At 63.0% G+C, this 17,504-nt stretch overlaps 1 protein-coding gene across 10 annotated transcripts; it reads left to right on the forward strand.

Annotated features, from left to right (window-relative positions):
* The first annotated feature begins 3,275 nt into the window (after positions 1-3,275).
* On the forward strand, positions 3,276-16,933 carry RHPN1 (rhophilin Rho GTPase binding protein 1). Of its 10 annotated transcripts, none has more exons than XM_016959974.4 (16): positions 3,276-3,492; positions 8,236-8,394; positions 9,626-9,741; positions 10,598-10,726; positions 11,486-11,561; positions 12,376-12,453; positions 12,803-12,927; positions 13,019-13,185; positions 13,422-13,615; positions 13,936-14,092; positions 14,169-14,282; positions 14,696-14,890; positions 15,384-15,460; positions 15,687-15,833; positions 15,922-16,083; positions 16,551-16,933. In XM_016959974.4, exons 1-16 carry the CDS (start codon positions 3,433-3,435, stop codon positions 16,764-16,766), a joined length of 2,172 nt encoding a protein of 723 aa, XP_016815463.2. In that variant the 5' UTR covers positions 3,276-3,432; the 3' UTR covers positions 16,767-16,933. The 10 variants fall into 10 exon arrangements, with proteins under 10 accessions (XP_016815463.2, XP_016815464.2, XP_063673522.1 ...); XM_016959975.4 differs by having other exon boundaries at positions 14,172-14,282; XM_063817452.1 differs by having other exon boundaries at positions 9,647-9,741.
* The last annotated feature ends 571 nt before the right edge of the window (positions 16,934-17,504 follow it).

Genomic DNA, 17,504 nt, shown 5'->3' on the forward strand with positions numbered 1-17,504 from the left:
CTCAGAAAGGAGCCCAGGTTCCTGCCCATCTGGAAAATCTGCATGTTCCTGGTTGCAGCAAGAGTCTGCCAGGCTCACACTTGCAAAGTACTGGTCCATATAAAAGCATAAAGCAGGCCAGGCACAGCGGCTCACACCTGTAATCCCAGCACTTTGGGAGGCCAAGGTGGGCCAATTGCTTGAGCCCAGAGTTTGAGACAAGCCTGGGCAACATAGCGAGACCCCATCTCTACAAAAAATACAAAAGTTATCTGGATGTGGTGGCGCATGCAAGCAGTCCCTGCTACTTGGGAGACCGAGGTGGGAGGATTGCCTGAGCCTAGGAGGTTGAGGCTGCAGTGAAGTGAGCCGTGATTACACCACTGCACTCCAGCCTGGGCGACAGAGAGCCACCCTGTCTCACAAAAAAAAAAAAAAAAAAAGGCCAGTCACAGTGGCTCACACCTATAATCCCAACACTTTGGGAGGCCAAGGCAGGCAGATCACTGGAGCTCAGAAGTTCAAGACCAGCCTGGGCAACAGGGCGAAACCCTGTCTCAATTTTTTTTCTTTATAAATTACAAAAGAGAAAACGAGCATAAAGCAGCCCCATCAGCAATTATCACCTCATCTGCAAAAGGTCCCTGCGCTCACTGCCTGCCGTGCCCCTCCCGCCGCTGTCCAGTTCCCTGCCTGTCACACCAAAATTCTCCTCTACTTTCTCACCTCCCATCCTTTCATTTTTCCCCCTAAATTTTTAAACTTCAGAAGTGCACAATACACATGTAACAAACCCACACATGTACCTCCAAATCTAAAATAATTTAAAAAAACAAAAAGGAAACTCTAAATTTTTTGAGTGCAGTGATACATTCTTGCTGTGCCAAATCCAGTAACACAGAAGCATGCAAAGAAAAAGGCAGCACCACCCCCCTCCAACACACACATGCACGCACACACGCACGCACACGCACACACGCACACATGCACACGCACACGCACACACCGCACACACACGCACGCACACACGCACGCACACGCACACACGCACACACTCCAGCCTGGGCGACAAGAGCAAGACTCCATCTCAATAAATAAATAAATAAAATAGTAATTGAATATTTTCCTTCAGGAAACAGCACCCTGCAGGGAGGGGAAGTCTTATGACCCTCAAAGTTTGAGAGCCTCTCTTAACTTCCCAATGGCCTCTGTCTGCTGAACCAAGAAGCCTGCAAAACAAATACGTAAGAACTGGATACCATTTCAGTCACACATGCTTGCTGACAGTCACTGATATGGTAATGCCTCCTGTACACATAGCCGACTCTGAAGACTGCTAAGAGGGTTGGGGTCTCTGCTGTACAGGACCTTGGCAGCCTGCAAGGAGATGACTCACATGGGAGTCCCCACACAAGTGCACCCAGTGTGAACTTTGGAAGCATCGGCCCATGCTCAGGCCCACAGGTAAGATGGCCAGGAGCCCCTGCCCTTGAGGAAACTTGAACCACAGAGCTGCTGGCGAAGGGGGTGGGTGAAGGTCTCATGTAGCCTGTGTGATTCAGGCAGAAGTGAGAAGGACGGGTGGGAACCCACCAGGTGGACGACAAGCTGAAGGGCTCCCAGGGAGCAGACACTTCAAGGGCCCAAAAGGCCAGGAGAAAGAAAAAAAAAAAAGCCGGGTGTGGTGGCTCATCCCTGTAATCCCAGCACTTTTGGGAGGTTGAGGCAGATGAATTGCTTGAGCCCAGAAGTTTGAGACCAGCCTGGGCCTGGGCAATGTGGTGAAACCCTGTCCCTACAAAATATACAAAAATTAGCCGGGTGTGGTGGTGCAAGCCTGTAGTCCCAGCTATTCAGGAGGCTGAGGTGGGAGGATCACATGAGCCCAGGAGGTGGAGGCTGCAGTGAGCTGTGATCGTACCACTGCACTCCGGCCTAGGGAACAGAGTGAGGCCCTGTCTCAAAAGGCCAGGAGTGGAAGACAGGCCCTAGCCAGGAGGTTTCGCGTGGCTGGCAGGGGCCTTATGAGAAGGCTGTTGCTGGGAGGGGCCTGCTGCAGATGGCTGCGGCAGACCACGGAGCTTAGCCTTCAGGATTTAGATCTGGGGATGACAGGCTCATGTGTGCTTGTTGCGGAGCCGGGAGCACAGGCACCAGAATGATCCCAGGGCTCAGCTCCAAGGCTCCGCTGGGCCTGTGGTGGGGCAGTGAACGTGGACAAGGCCTGGGCTTCAGAGGAACTTGATGACCAGGAGCCGTGGTTACCGCCTGTGCCCTGGCCTTCCTGCTCTTCAAAGGGTGTGTTCTGAGCTGAGGCGAGACCCACACGAAATCCGAGCGGGCTCCGGAGTCACCAGACACCTAGGGAAGTATGGAAGGCCCGGAAGGACACACACAGCCGGGTGAGCCCCGCAGGGAGCTGTGCAGTCTCAAGTCGTCCAGTCCTGGGGCTGCAGGCCAGTTCTCCAAGCAGGTGGTCCTGGAGGCAAGCTGGTTTTGAAAGTAGGTTCTGAAAATAGGTCAGTCCAGGAAACAAGCTCTGGAAGTAAAGAGATTCGGAAAGCAGGTTCGTTCTGGAAACAAGTTCTACAAACAGGTAGTTCTGAAAGCACGTGGGTTCCAGAGGCAGGTGCTAGAAGGATGTGGGTTCTGTACGGAGGTTCTGGAGGGAGGCGGGTTCTGGACGGAGGTTCTGGAAGGAGGCGGGTTCTGGAGGCCGGTTTTGGAAGCAGGACGACACCGACAGAGGCGCCTCGGACTGGGGCCAGGCCTGGAGCCTCCGCTCCGCGGGCAGCGAGAAGAAAGCAGGCATTGTCGGAGGACTCACACAAGCACTTGTCCCTAACAAAACCGTTTTTAAAAACCCCATTGTGAACATTTTTGGAACAAGCCTCTTAGAGGGTCCCGTTGCCGGGGTGACAGGACGAAACGGCGCGAGCGGGCAGACTCCTGGAGTCCCCGCAAAGGGAGCCGAGGAGCTAGGCGCGCCGAGTCCAGGTCCGCCCTGACTCTCAGCTTGGGACGTTCCGTATAGTTTTTTTCTCCGTTTCCCGAACTTCTCCCGCACGCTCAGCGGCCGCCGCGGCGCATGCGCAGTACAACCAGCCAGCCAGCCGCGGGCGTTCCGGCCGCGGTTGCCAGGGGTTACCGTCCCGCGGGCGGGCGGGGCAGGCCGTCCAGAGCCCGCCTTCCTGGAACTCTGGTTGGCTGATGTAGCTGTCCGTCGAAGCGGCATTGCCGCCTATTGGGCAATGGCCAGTTCGCACGCCAGACCCGTGCCCCGCCCAGCCGCGCCGCGGGCCGCCCCCACTCAGGAGGGACAGTCGGGGACCGGCGCGGGCACTCAGGAGCCCGCGGCCCAGGTGGTGCGGGCGGCCCTGGCCCGGCTGCGGACCGCTGCGCGAGCGGCGGGCTGGCTGACCCCGAGGGACCCCCAGCGCGGCGGGCGCGGCGATGATCCTGGAGGAGAGGCCGGACGGCGCCGGCGCCGGCGAGGAGAGCCCGCGGCTGCAGGTGCGCAGAACTGGCGCGGCGGCGGGAGGAGGGGCCCGGAATCCCGGCCTTTTCCTGCCCCCCCTCGAGGCGCGTTCCGGGCGCCCCCCTCCTACGTCTCATTCGGCCCGGACGCAGGCAGGGAAACTGAGGCCAGAGCCTGCGTCCCTCCTCCTCTGAGCTCGGTGGAGGTGCTTCCAGGCCACTCATGTGAGCCGGGAAATGCGGGCAGCCAAAGTCTGGATCATCCTCACCGCTGAAGCGGGTTGGGGGGACGCCCTCCTCGTGGCCCCCGTCTGGGCGGATGTGGGGCTGGGCTCTGTGAGCGCCCTCCCCACACCGGCCATCGTGTTCCTTTCCGGCACCTGTACAGCCTCCTTCCCTAGTTCGGTCCTCCCTCTGCACCCGCTCAGGAACTGCGTGCCCATTGGGTGCACTGGTAGCAGCGGGCAGCGAAGCCTCCTGGGTATGGGAAACCGAGAGAGGTCTTCCCGGCTGGCCTCTTCTCACTTCCCAAACCTCCTTCCCTTCTGAAGCCCCTAACCCGGGGTGCTGACTGGGCAAGTGGGAGGGGTGGGCAGGGCTATGGAGACCTGCTGAGTCTGTGCCCGGGAAGGAGGGGACGTCTGTGGGCCTTGCTCTGTAGCCCAGAGCCTGCTTGTTCCCTGCGGACCAGCTCGAGGCTGCCCCAGTCCTCCTGCCAGGCCCTGGGCGCCCACGCCCGCCACGGGCTTTCAGCCGGGGGCTGCTCCTGCTCCTCGCCCCGGGTGAGCCTTTGATAGCCCGCGGCCCTCCTCCCCTCTGGGACGTCGGACTGCGTTGTCCCTGGGCTGGTTCTACTCGGCTTTGGTGTTTGGGGTTAGGTCTCCTAGAGGAGGAGGCGGTGCTATCAGCCAGGGTTTGGCTTCAGGTCACTGGGCTGGTGATGCTGACTGTAGCCCTCAAGGACGCCCTTCTTGCCCACCCCGAGGCGTGCCAGAGGCTGCAGCACCTCCTGGGCACTGGAGGGAAAGAGGCAGCCTGTGCCTGCCCCCTGTGAACTCGCTCTGTCAGGGCGGCCATGCCTGCAGGTGGCCTGGGACGGCACATGTTGTTTTGGGTGGAATGTTTGGGAGGCTGTACAAACAAGATGTCCCAGAGGGCTCCGGAGGTGACGCTTTTCAGGCTGGGGGCTGTGCCTGGGCTCCCTGTCCTGGCCCTCCCTGGTCTGCCACCTTGGAAAGTCGGGGAGAAGCTGTTTCCAGGCTGCCGTGTCTCTCGCAGCGTCCAGAAATGACCCCACAGTCAGGGTACTGGGGAGGGGCCCGTGGGAGGTGGCAGTGGGGCGGAGGCAGGCCCTGTGTCACACGCGCACCACTCAGGCTGTCCTGCCATCTGGAAAGTCTTCCCCGATGCCTGCTGCCGGGCTAGAGTGAGGCCTGTTCCACCCCCATCAGGCTGGCCCCCAAACTGGCCCTAAAGCTCAGAGTTCAGTGGGTCAGGGGTTGGTCATTCATCCACTTAGAGGCCACACCTGGGCCTGAGGCCCTGTGGACAGGTCTGGGTGACTTGTATTTGCCCCAGGCGTGATGAGAGCAGGCTTCCAGCAAGCGCTTACCTGGTGCCAGGGCCAGCGCTACAGCTGGAGTCCTGCCATTGGTGCCTCCCAAGCCCTGGGCCTCAGCCCGTCTGAGGAACAGGGTGAGTAAGTGGCCAAGGCTGCCAAGCTGGGAAGGGGAGAAGCCTGGCACGGCCCAGGGTGGCCAACCCAGCTGCCGTCCCTCCCGCAGGGGCTGCAGGGGCTCCCGGGGGAGGACCACAGGGAATACAGCCTGGCTGTATGCAGAAGGTTCTATGGTTTCCTTGGGAGGCCAGTGGGAGAAGGGGGAGCAGGCTGCGGAGGGAGAGCGTTGGAGCAGCAGGTGGGCATGGTGGCTGTGCCCCCCTCACCTGGTCTCCAGCATGCCGAGTGGGTCAGCCTGAGGTTCCCCAGCCTGGCTGGACAGGAGCACCCTCTGGGTGCTGGTTACAGATTCCCAGGCCCCTGCCCAGGTAGATTGGGCTCCAGGAAGAGGGGTGCTCAGGAAGCACCAGTGCCTGGGTACCCCAGGGAGCATCAGAGAGTGGGAGTCCCTGCCGTGAGTGGCCAGTCTATGATTCCTCTGGCGTGCGTGCTGCTTATAGCCCTGTGTCCCAGGAGACCCCTGTGCAGCAATGCCCTTTGAATTCTGTTCCCTCATCAGTGGGGGGCAGAGATGGTGGGTCAGGTGGGTGCTGGGCTTCCACCCTCCTGAGGCTTCCAGTTCTTGCATTCAGGTGAGACTTCAGTGGGGGCAGAGGAGAGGGGTACCTGAGATGGGTGGCTGTCAGCATACAGAGTGCCCAGGGCCAGGGCTCTGAAGGGAAAAAGCTGGTTTGCTCCAGGTGGGTGACCTCTCCCTGGGGACTGCCTGGCCCAGGGCCAGGGGATCCTGGGGGAGAGTGGAGGTCTGGCCCTGCTCTGATGTTTTGCTGTTCCCAGACCTGGGCTGGGATAACTATCTCTGCCTTTTGCCCATCCCCAGGTCAGCCCCACTCTGGCCAGGACCACACTGTTTCCTCCTGGGCAGAGGAGCCCCAGTGTCAGGGTTGGGGGGCTGTTTCTCTGTTCTTCGTCCCTCTCCATCAAGGCATGGCCAGGCCCTTCATGTGTGGCTGCCTCTCGGGACCCCCACAGACCACAGCCTCTCTGTCCTTTCCTAATGCAAGGCGGAAATGGCCACAGTGGGGTGTCAGGGCACCGTGGAGGTGGGGGTGGGGCGCTCCAGGTCACCTTTGTCTCCAGAGGGTGGGGAGGTTGTAGCAGGAGCAGGGGCCTGAACGCCTGTGTCTACACCCCTTCCACTGGGCTCAACCTTCAGCCCAGTGTGGAAAGTGGGGCATGGGCCGCCCACCTCCAAGGTCTACCCAGCCTCAAAGGTCCGGCTTGGGTCTGCTCCTCCGCCTGTAGTCCGGGAAGTCACTTGGCCTGCAGGGAGCACTGCGGGTAGGGAGGCCGAGGAATGGACCAGGCCCACAGCAGGTGCCTGTGGGGCTCCAAGGGGCCAGGCTCCCCGCAGCTCTCCTGGGGCCAGGAGGGGAGCAGGGACCTGGCTGGGTGTCTGATGCCCGTTGCACAGCCAGAGCCCTTAAAGCTGCTGGAGCCTTGCAGCGGGGCCTTTGTGGGGAGGGGGTGTAGCTGCGGTGGGTGTCACGGGTGTCTCCTAGGTACTGGGCAGAGGCCCTCGAGGTGGTAGCGCCAGTGGGAAAGATAGGGATGGGAGGTGGGGGTGGGCGGGCCTCAGGTTCAGGGAGCTTCTCAGATCTGAGGCGCCCATGCCCCTCTCCCACCTGTGGGCCTCTCCAGCCCGAGTCCCTGAAGCAGCTCTGGAGGGAATTTCTTTTCTGGAGGAGGCGGGAGTGAGAAACGGGAGCAGGGTGAGGGTTCCCAAGTGCACGTCGGCCCGTCTGCTGCTGGGTGGTGTCCACGGGGGCAGGGCTGGGCTGGGGGAGGCCAGGGTCCTGGGCCGGCACACCCTCCTTCCAGCCGCCTGTGTCCCTCCCTCCAGCCGCCTGTGTCCCTCCCTCCGGCCGCCTGTGTCCCTCCCTCCGGCCGCCTGTGTCCTTCCCTCCGGCCGCCTGTGTCCCTCCCTCCAGCCCCTAAGCGCCGACTCATTTTCAGTTCAGGGACCTCCGTCAGGCTCCCTCACCCCAGCACTCAGCAGGAGGCTGCCGGCCTGGGTGTCCAGGGGATGGCACGGGTGTCCAGCAGATGGCGCAGGGGTTTGGGGGATGGCACAGGTGTCTGGGGGACGATGCGGGGGTTTGGGGGACGGCACGGGTTCCAGGGGATGGTGCAGGGGTTTGGGGGATGGCGCGGGTTCCAGGGGACGGTGTGGGGGTTTGGGGATGGGGCGGGGGTTTGGGGGATGGCGTGGGTTCCAGGGGACGGGGCGGGGGTTTGGGGGATGGCGTGGGTTCCAGGGGACGGGGCGGGGGTTTGGGGGATGGCGTGGGTTCCAGGGGACGGGGCGGGGGTTTGGGGATGGCGTGGGTTCCAGGGGACGGGGCGGGGGTTTGGGGATGGCGTGGGTTCCAGGGGACGGTGTGGGGGTTTGGGGATGGCGTGGGTTCCAGGGGACGGTGCGGGGGTTTGGGGATGGCGTGGGTTCCAGGGGACGGGGCAGGGGTTTGGGGGATGGCGTGGGTTCCAGGGGGCGGTGTGGGGGTTTGGGGATGGCATGGGTTCCAGGGGACGGGGCGGGGGTTTGGGGATGGCGTGGGTTCCAGGGGATGGTGTGGGGGTTTGGGGATGGCGCGGGTTCCAGGGGATGGTGCGGGGGCTTGGGGGATGGTGTGGGTTCCAGGGGACGGTGCCTCATCCTCCAGTCTCTGTCTCTGCTTTCCCATGGCCACCTCCATGTGACTGCATTCAAATTCCCCACCTCGTATAAGGACCCTTGTCACTGCGATTAAGGACCCCCTACTCCAGGGTGGCCTCATCTTAATTCATTATATCTGCAAAGACCCTATTTCTAGAAAAATTGCAGTCACAGGTACTGGGAGTTAGGACTTGAACCTGTCTTTTGTGGGGACACAATTCACCCATAATAGATAGTCACCCGCTCAGCTGGCTGCTGTGATTTTGGGGGGCTGGATGAGCAGGCCTTCTGTCTAAGAAATCAAATCATTCCTGTATAATGGGAATAAACTAATTAAAATGCGCACAAAGATCTCGTTCACATTAGCAAAAAGAACTCTCTCCAGATATCTAGGAGAAAACCCAGGAAAACACGTGTGAGCTCTTTACGGGGAAGACGGGAAGGCCTGAGAGACGTGTGTGCGTGGAGAGGGTGTCGGGTCCACAGAGGGGAAGACCCAGTGCGTGTGCACGTTGGCCCCGTGAATCCGCAGCTTCATGCAGTGGTAGGTCAGTTTCATGGTGGCAAGATTCACCTTCAGACGCCACAAGGTCCTGGGGAAGAAGAGGTCCTGTCTCCCGACAAGGGCGGGAAGCAGTCCCAGGAGCCACCAGAGGCCTTGTCTTGCTGCTGACTGGCAGAAATGGCCAGGTTGGCCACGCCTGACTCAGACCAGGCTCGCCCCAGGGCTGGGTGGGAGTCAGTGTCCCTGAGCAGCGAGCCCTGAGCAGCATTGTGGGTCTCAAAGCATGGAAGGAGTGGGTGCTGGAGAGGCAAGCCAGCCAGCCCACGCCTGGGAGCCCACCCAGGGGACAGCCACAGGTAGCTGCAAATAATCTTGTCCGGGTGGAGACCCAGGCATTCCCACATGGCCATGGGGAAGAGTAGGGGTTGGGAGGCCATGGTGAGAGGGAGGGACACGTGAGGATCATGTGGGCAGGACCCCAACACCACAAGGTTGGGGTGGGCTGAGGCATGAAACTGGATCGCCCTAGAGTGAAATGTAAGCTCCAGCACGCTGGCACCACTGACGACACAGGAGCCATCAAAGTCCAGAAGGGGCCCCGCCGGGCACGCCCCGCTCTTTCGCCATGGCTGGTGCTGGGCAGGGCCGCGGGTCTGCAGTCTGGGTGCAAGGCTCAGAGTCATTTCTCTGTGGATAGGGAGGGCACGGGTGTGCGTTCGCTTCGAGAACCATTCCCAAAGTCAGACCGCAGCCTCTGCACCAACCATCGGGGGCCAGTGGCCGCCCGCAGAGCCTCAGGGACCCTGTCCTTTGAGCCCACGCCTAAACCCACATGGGATGATTGGGAGGCGTGGGTGAGTTGGATGGGAAAAAATTGGGAGGGGCAAGGGGGGGATCCAGAATGAAATCCAGAAGCGCAGAAGGAAGGCTGTGAGGAGCAGTGGGCCGCCTCCTGCAGGGCTCCCGGAGCCCCTACTTGTCCAGGCTGCCTGGTGAGACCCTGGCTTCTGGTGTCCTTGGCAGGTGCCAGCCTCCCCCGCTGACCCCCATCACGGGTCAGCAGCTTCCCCCACCGACCACGTCCTTCTGCATTGACTGCCTCCTGTCCTGCTCTGGCCAGGCCCGTGTTCACACTAGTTCTGTCCAGCCCCAGCCCATGGTGACCATCCCGTTACCCATGGGCAGGATGCACTCCTCTCAGTGGCTGGCGAGGCACAGCCTGTGCAGGCGCCATGGGGTCGGGCTGTGATCGCCTGTGGCCTCCCTGCAGGGCTGTGACGCCCTTACGCAGATCCAGTGCGGCCAGCTGCAGAGCCGCAGGGCCCAGATTCACCAGCAGATTGACAAGGAGCTGCAGATGCGGACGGGCGCTGAGAACCTCTACAGGTCAGTGCTTGAGGCTGCCCGGTCCCGGGAGCAGGGCCCACCTGGGTGAAGGGGGCAGGACAGCCACGCAGGCAGATGTCTGCCCCATGGCCGGGTCACAGAGACAGGTGCATGAGCAGCTGGGTCCTGGTGGGCACGTAGTACACGTGATGCTCAGCCATGACCCTCACAGACCTGCCTCCATGGGCCTCTGTGCTGGGCTGGAGGTGCCAGGAAACCAGTGTCCCTGCCGGGTGTGCAGCTTGGGAAGCCCCAACAGTGCACGTGGGGGCTTCTCAGAAGAGGCATGGTTGAGGCTGAGCTGTGGCAGGTGACGGCGCGTCCCAAGGTTGGGGACCTGGGAGGGGGTGGAAGACCTGGGCTGCCTCTTCCTTAGAGCACACCGCCTGTGTGCCACACATGTGCGTGTGAGTGCCCCTCGGTCCCCTTAGCACCTGCTACCTCCCTGCCCCCATCCTGGCCTTCCCTGGGGACCTCCGGTCCCTTTGCCAGGCCCTGATGCAGGCACAGAGAGGGGTGTGGCTCTCACCCACCATCCAAGGAGTGATGTTTGAGTGCTGTCGAGGGCTGTATGAGCCCCAAAGAAAACCGTGGTGCTGAGGAAGGTGCCCCCAGGCCAGAGTCGGAACATGCAGGTGCTGGGGTCGGGGTGATGAACTGTAGGGGGCATCACCTGTGAGCCCCCGGATCCCACTGCTGCCCCTGCCCCACCCATGGGGGGCAGACCCTGTCAGCGACGTCCTCTGCAGGGTGGGCTTGCAGCTTTGACAGGTCAGCTGGCAGGACAGCTGCAGTGGGCATGGGGCCTTTGGCTCTGCCTTGGGGCTGGGCTTTCAACTGCCGCGGCCTCCCTCAGAGCCACCAGCAACAACCGAGTGAGAGAGACGGTCGCCCTGGAGCTGAGCTACGTCAACTCCAACCTGCAGCTGCTGAAGGAGGAGCTGGAGGAGCTCAGTGGTGGCGTGGACCCTGGCCGGCATGGGAGGTGCGGGTGGGGGCCGGGACAGCACATGCGTGTATGTGTGTGCACGTGTGCGTGTGTGTGTGCATGTGTGTGCACGCATGTGTGTCTTTGTGTGTATATGTGTGCATTGTCTGTGTGTGTGCGTGTGTGCATGTGTGCATGTGTGTGTGCATGCATGTCTGTGCGCATGTGTCTGTGTGCATGTGTCTGTGCATCTCTGTGTGTGTGCGTGTGTGTCTGTGTGTATATGTGTGCATTGTGTGTGCATGCGTGTGCATGCGTCTGTGTGCGCGTGTGTCTTGTGTGTCTGCATGTGTCTGTGTGTGCATCTCTGTGTGTGTGCGTGTCTGTGTGTGCACGTGTCTGTGCGTGCGTGTGCATGTCTGCTTGTATGTGCGCGTGTGTGTGTTTGCCTGTATGTGTGCGTGTATGCACGTGTGTCTGTGTGTGTCTGCGTGTGTGTCTGTGTGTGCGCGTGTGTCTGTGCACGTGTGTGCATGTGTGTGTGCGCATGTGTGTCTGTGCATGTGTATGCACGCATGTGTTTGTGTGTGTGTGCGCGCGCATGTGTGTGTCTGTGTGTGTGTTTGCTTTTGGGGCGGTTTAGGACTGTGGGGGGGTGGTGCACAGGTGCAAGGATGCCCCCCAGGACACAGGCGCACGTGCACACCCATGAGGGAGGGAGGCACCCTGTGCCACAGAGCCCTAGGAGTGGACCCCGGGCTGCCGTGGGCAGCAGGGTTTGGCCTTACAGTCTGAAGTCGATGCTTCTGGTTATAGCGAAGCTGTCACTGTCCCCATGATCCCCCTGGGCCTGAAGGAGACCAAGGAGCTGGACTGGTCTACACCGCTGAAGGTAGGTACTGGCCTCCAAGCTCTGAGATACACGGCCCTGCCCTGGGACCAAGGGGGTCTTGGAGGCTTTCTGGTCCAGCTGTCTGGTTGAACAGATAGGGAAACTGAGGCCCAGAGGGAGGGAGGGCTAAAAGGGACACAAGGGACCTGGCAGAAATGGCCACAGGGACCCAGCCTCTGCTGCGTTCAGGGCCCGCACTGGTGCCTGCGCCCCAGGCTGGGGCTGATCCCATAGAGTGGGTATGAACATGGGCCCTACCCTCGGATGGGCAATGCCCTAGGAGGATGGGGCCTGGAAGCCCCAGCCGGGGCACAGGGTCCAGGCTCACCCATGGAGGGCACCACTGGCTTGGGGCCACACACCCAGCACTGGCTCATGAGGGTCCTGGGGAGAGCTAGAACAGACTGGCACTGCCTGGCAGGGCCCCACGGGAGCCACTGACTGTGTTCCGTGTCCAAGTCACTGAGTGGCAGATGGCACCTGCCTCCCGGCCATGGGGATGAATAAGGAAACGCACGTAAAAGTAGCGCTGAGTCTCCAGGCCCCGCTTCTGTGATGGGGTGGGGAAACCCCAGGGCCACAGGGGCTCCGACCCGCATCAACCCACCAGGCCCCTCCACACACATTGGCCCCCAGCCCTTCTCTGGGGCTTCCACTGAGGGGCCCAGGGCCCCCACGCTGCATGGCAGCCAGCCTGCTCTGCGGCACAGACCCTCCCTCCACCATGAGTCTTTTCCCAACGTGGGTTGGGAGACCTCAGGGAAGGAGGCCAGGCACAGGGGTACTGTGGATGCCAACACCTGCCCCCCATCAGGAGCTGATCTCAGTGCACTTCGGAGAGGACGGCGCCTCCTACGAGGCAGAAATCGGGGAGCTGGAGGCCCTGCGGCAGGTGTGTGGTTCCCCCGCCCACCCACCCTCCTGCAGCCCCGGGAGACACATGCAGAGGCTGAAGCTGAAGTCAGGAACAGACAGAGGAGCTCAGCGTAGACATCTCGAGGACATGGGGAGACGGGCGCACCAGGGGCCCTGTGTGTCCAGACCCAGCCAGGGGGCGTGGAGGGGCTCCCAGGTGGCTCCGGTGCCGCATGCTGCTGGCCTTCGGGAGTCACGGCTGCCCAGGGCCCCACTGGCTTTGCCTCCCCGCCCCCCATGGTGCTGGTGCCCATGGGACTTCCCAGGGCAGTGTGTGTGAGTGGGGCGGGCCAGGGCGGTGGGGCCCAGCGGCTCCTGCCCTGCAGGCCATGCGGACCCCCAGCCGGAATGAGTCGGGCCTGGAGCTGCTCACAGCCTATTACAACCAGCTGTGCTTCCTGGATGCGCGCTTCCTCACCCCTGCCAGGAGCCTTGGGCTCTTCTTCCACTGGTAGGGGCTCTGCGGGCGGGGGCACCCTGGGGAGGGGAGGCCCGGCTGCGGGAACCGTGGGAACTCCACCCAGCCTGACCCAACACTGCAGGTACGACTCGCTTACTGGGGTCCCGGCCCAGCAGCGTGCCCTGGCCTTCGAGAAGGGCAGCGTTCTCTTCAACATCGGTGCCCTCCACACGCAGATTGGGGCGCGCCAGGACCGCTCCTGCGCCGAGGGTGCCCGCCGCGCTATGGAGGCCTTCCAGAGGGCTGCTGGTGAGGGCGGCCCGGGCCGCCGTGGGGCAGGGTGCGGTGCCAGGGTGTTGCAGAGCCCCTTTTGCAGGGCAGGAGCTGGGGAGTGGTTAGGACGTCAGTCCCTCAGGTAGGGGGAGTGAGCACATCAGGTCCATATGTGTCCCAGGAGCATCCCTAGCTGGCCGCCCTGAGTGCTGCATGGGGCAGAGATGGGCAGGTACAGGGCCCTGCCTGTGTGAGCACCCCTCCCTCCGCAGGGGCCTTCAGCCTCCTGAGGGAGAACTTCTCCCATGCGCCGAGCCCAGACATGAGCGCTGCGTCCCTCTGCGCACTGGAGCAGCTCATGATGGCCCAGGCCCAGGAATGTGTGTTTGAGGGCCTCTCACCACCTGCCTCCATGGCTCCCCAAGACTGCCTGGCCCAGCTGTGCCTGGCGCAGGAGGCCGCCCAGGTGAGCTCGGGCACCCGTGTCAGGATGCAGGGGGTGGGGCCGAGCTGGGGTCAGAGCCCAGGTCCAGGCATGCGTGAGCTCTCCTGCCTCCTTCCTTGTGTGTCAGCCCCGAGCCAGCTGTTGTCCTGCTCCCTGGGGGGGCTGGTCAGGAACCTGGGGACCCGAGCCTCTGCCTCCAGGGGATGGCACGAAGCAGCAGGAACTGAGGTGCCAGGGAGGCTGCTGGGATGGTGGTCGGAGCAGGTGGAGGCTGGGTAGGGAGAAGCAGGTACCACCTGGAGAGCGGGAGGCCCTCGCGTGCCTGCCACGTCCATCGGCAGGTGGCAGCCGAGTACAGGCTAGTGCACCGGACCATGGCCCAGCCACCCGTCCACGACTACGTGCCTGTCTCCTGGACTGCCCTGGTGCATGTCAAGGCTGAGTACTTCCGCTCCCTGGCCCACTACCACGTAGCCATGGCCCTCTGCAACGGCTCCCGTGAGTGCCCACCGCACTTGCCCATGGTACTGCCAAGGCCCCCTCGCACAGGGCTCACAGCCTCTCTGTCCCCCAGCAGCAACCGAGGGAGAGCTCCCCACGCACGAGCAGGTCTTCCTGCAGCCCCCCACCTCCTCTAAGCCCCGAGGCCCTGTGCTGCCGCAGGAGCTGGAGGAGCGCAGGCAGCTTGGTAAGGCGCCCATGGGTGGAGTGCCCTGGGGCTCAGGTGGTCACCAACGGTGGCAGGGTGTCCCCCACCACCCTCATGCTGTTTGCCACCTGCTGTCCCCATGCTGATGAGTTGGGCCACCTACCTATCCCTGGATGGCCTGTGCCTGATGGGTGACGGCCCAGCGCAGGGGCCCCAGGAGTGCTGGGCAGCCTCTGAGCAGGTGGGAGACCGCTGGGAGCAGCTCATCCCTGGCCCCTGCTTTGCACGTGGCAGAGCCCTCCTGCACAGCCAGCTCCTCACCCCCGTGGTGCGCGCCCCCAACAAAAGTGGCTGTGATGAGCCCCGCAGCCCTGGCGTTGCCCACTCCTTCTGCTGTGTCCCAGGGCCCACGGGCCCACATGGTGTGTGACATCCCAGTGCCCCGCGTGCAGGCAAGGCACACCTGAAGCGTGCCATCCTGGGGCAGGAGGAGGCGCTGCGGCTGCACGCCCTGTGCCGCGTCCTGCGCGAGGTGGACCTGCTTCGGGCTGTGATCTCCCAGACGCTGCAGCGCTCACTGGCCAAGTATGCGGAGCTCGACCGTGAGGATGACTTCTGTGAGGCTGCCGAGGCCCCGGACATCCAGCGTGAGCAGCCAGGGCCTGTCTGGGTGGCTGCATCCCCGGCCAGGGTGGGGGCCTTCGTCCTGGAGAAAGGGAGGCTGATTGCATTAAAGGTGCAGTCACCACGATGAATTAAACAGCAGTAGCACTTTCCAGGCCACGATCACAGGGACCCACAGAGCTGCTGGGCCCTTCAAGGGCCTGGGGGATGACCACGCTCCTCAGCACCTCCCTCCCTGCACTGGCCTCCTACCCTGAGGGGAAGCCCACAGACCCAGGACAGGCATGGCTGGGACTTCAGGGAGGGATTTTGGGAGCCACTTGGGGCAGAGGGGGCCGTGTGTTCAGGGCACACCTGGGGCAGCTCCTCCCACCATTGCGGAGTGGCCAGGCCTGGAGGTCAGAAGCGGGGCCTGTGGGGCCTGTGTGCACTCAGGGTCATGCCCTGCGCCCTGGAAAATCCCCTAGGCAGGTCTCCGCAGTCTCCCAGCTTAGCTCTGCTCTTACACTCTCTCAGCTAAGACCCACCAGAAGCCAGAGGCCAGGATGCCGCGCCTGTCCCAGGGGAAGGGGCCTGACATCTTCCATCGGCTGGTGAGCACACCCGTCCCCAGGCACCGCCCAGCATGGGCAGCTTGGGCTGTGTGGCTCTGACCAGCACATGGCCTCAGACAGGCCGTTGATGGTGTCCAGCCCTCCCCACCCGCCTTGTGGAACCCCACGGTGTCCCTTGGTGCACAGGTTGGATGGATGTGCTAGTCAGGCGGGGTCTCCTCAGTGTGTGGCCCAGCTGGGCCTCTGACCTCTGAGCCCCTGCCAGGGGCCCCTGTCTGTGTTCTCAGCCAAGAACCGGTGGCGGCTGGTGGGGCCCGTCCACCTGACCCGAGGAGAGGGCGGCTTTGGCCTCACGCTTCGGGGAGACTCGCCTGTCCTCATCGCTGCCGTCATTCCAGGGAGCCAGGCCGCGGTAAGGGCCCCGCCGGCCCCCTGAGGCTGAGTCTTTGGTGCCAGCCAGGGTGTCCTGTCCCCACCTCACCCTCCGAGTCTCCCCACAGGCGGCTGGCCTGAAGGAGGGCGACTACATTGTGTCAGTGAATGGGCAGCCATGCAGGTGGTGGAGACACGCGGAGGTGGTGACGGAGCTGAAGGCTGCGGGAGAGGCGGGCGCCAGCCTGCAGGTGGTGTCGCTGCTGCCCAGCTCTAGGCTGCCCAGCTTGGTGAGCCCCTGGGGCCCCAGAGGGGCGGTCCCCAGCTTGCTGTCACCACCCTGGCCCTGGGCCTGCCTTGGATGCTTGAGCAACATTGGGAAGGGGAGGTGGGGCTGCAGGTAACCCTCCCTGGGCCGCCTCCTGGGCAGGGGCCACCTGTGCTGTGGCCTCCATCTGGCGGCTCCTGCCCTGACCCTGAGGATGCTGCAGCCCACCCCTCACTGGGCCTCTGGATCCTCAGACTGGAGGCTTCTGGGCCAGGCGCTCCATCCCAGAGGTTTTCTCTACCCAGCACGGCTGACCCAGGGTTGGGTGAAAGCCATGGGCCCCTGCTATGTGGCCACCCTGATGGGAGCCCCCAAACAAGCCCCCGACGTGCCAGCCCCTCCCAGGTGGTTCTCACCCCTCCCAGACTGGCTGCAGGTGGGGACAGGCCAGCAGTGGCTGACCACAGTCTGTCTCTGTCCCTGCTGCAGGGGGACCGCCGGCCTGTCCTGCTGGGCCCCAGGGGGCTTCTAAGGAGCCAGAGGGAGCATGGTTGCAAGACCCCGGCATCCACAGGGGCCAGTCCCCGGCCCCTCCTCAACTGGAGCCGAAAGGCCCAGCAGGGCAAGACTGGAGGCTGCCCCCAGCCCTGTGCCCCAGTGAAGCCAGCTCCGCCCTCATCCTCGAAGCACCCAGGGTGGCCGTGAGGGCCAGGCTCCCTGCACGCCTCAGCCCTGGCTCCAGCTGGCAGCGAGCACCGAGCATGCCCTCCCCACCCAGAGGACCTCCAGGCAATGCCTGTCCCGCCTCATGCTGGAGGCTGCCTCAGGCACCTGCCTACCCATTAAAGACTGGTCAGACCTGTGTGAGCCCAGTGATGGGAGCTGTGGCCTCTTCACCCACACACAGGAAGGATGCCAGTCCCTCTGTCAGTCTGAGGTCAGCTTCCTGGGGCTGCCCCACCCTGAGGGCTCCTTACGGGTTGCTCCTCGCAGCCATCCCATCTGTACCCCCGGGCTCTGTCCACCCTGCTGCTGCCCTGGGCACAGACCCTGAGGTCTCAGTCCTGCCTCCAGCCAAGTTTCTGCCTGGTGCCTAGTGATTCCTGCTGGGCACCCCTTCGCTCACTGCCCCTCCACCATGCAGCAGCCAGGTACACCCACAGCACCCGCAGACCTCTAGGCCGGGTCCCAGACATGGCCTTCCCCCAAAATACTTCCTGCTGTCCTGTCTGTGCACAGAGCAAGGGACTCCCCACCTCTGCGCCCTGTGCTGGTCATCCCGGGCTCTGTGCTGGTCATCCCGGGCTCTGTGCTGGTCAACCCGGCAAGTGTCCCGTTTGCCCAGGAGTCCCTGGTGTCGTGGCCCAGGTCTCATGGTGGCCCTAAGCCTGCCAGCCCTGCTGCCCGCCTTGCTGTCCTGCTCTGAGCATGGGTGCCACCCTC

This window comes from Pan troglodytes, chromosome 7, assembly GCF_028858775.2.
Source record: "Pan troglodytes isolate AG18354 chromosome 7, NHGRI_mPanTro3-v2.0_pri, whole genome shotgun sequence".
Lineage (NCBI taxonomy): Eukaryota > Metazoa > Chordata > Mammalia > Primates > Hominidae > Pan > Pan troglodytes.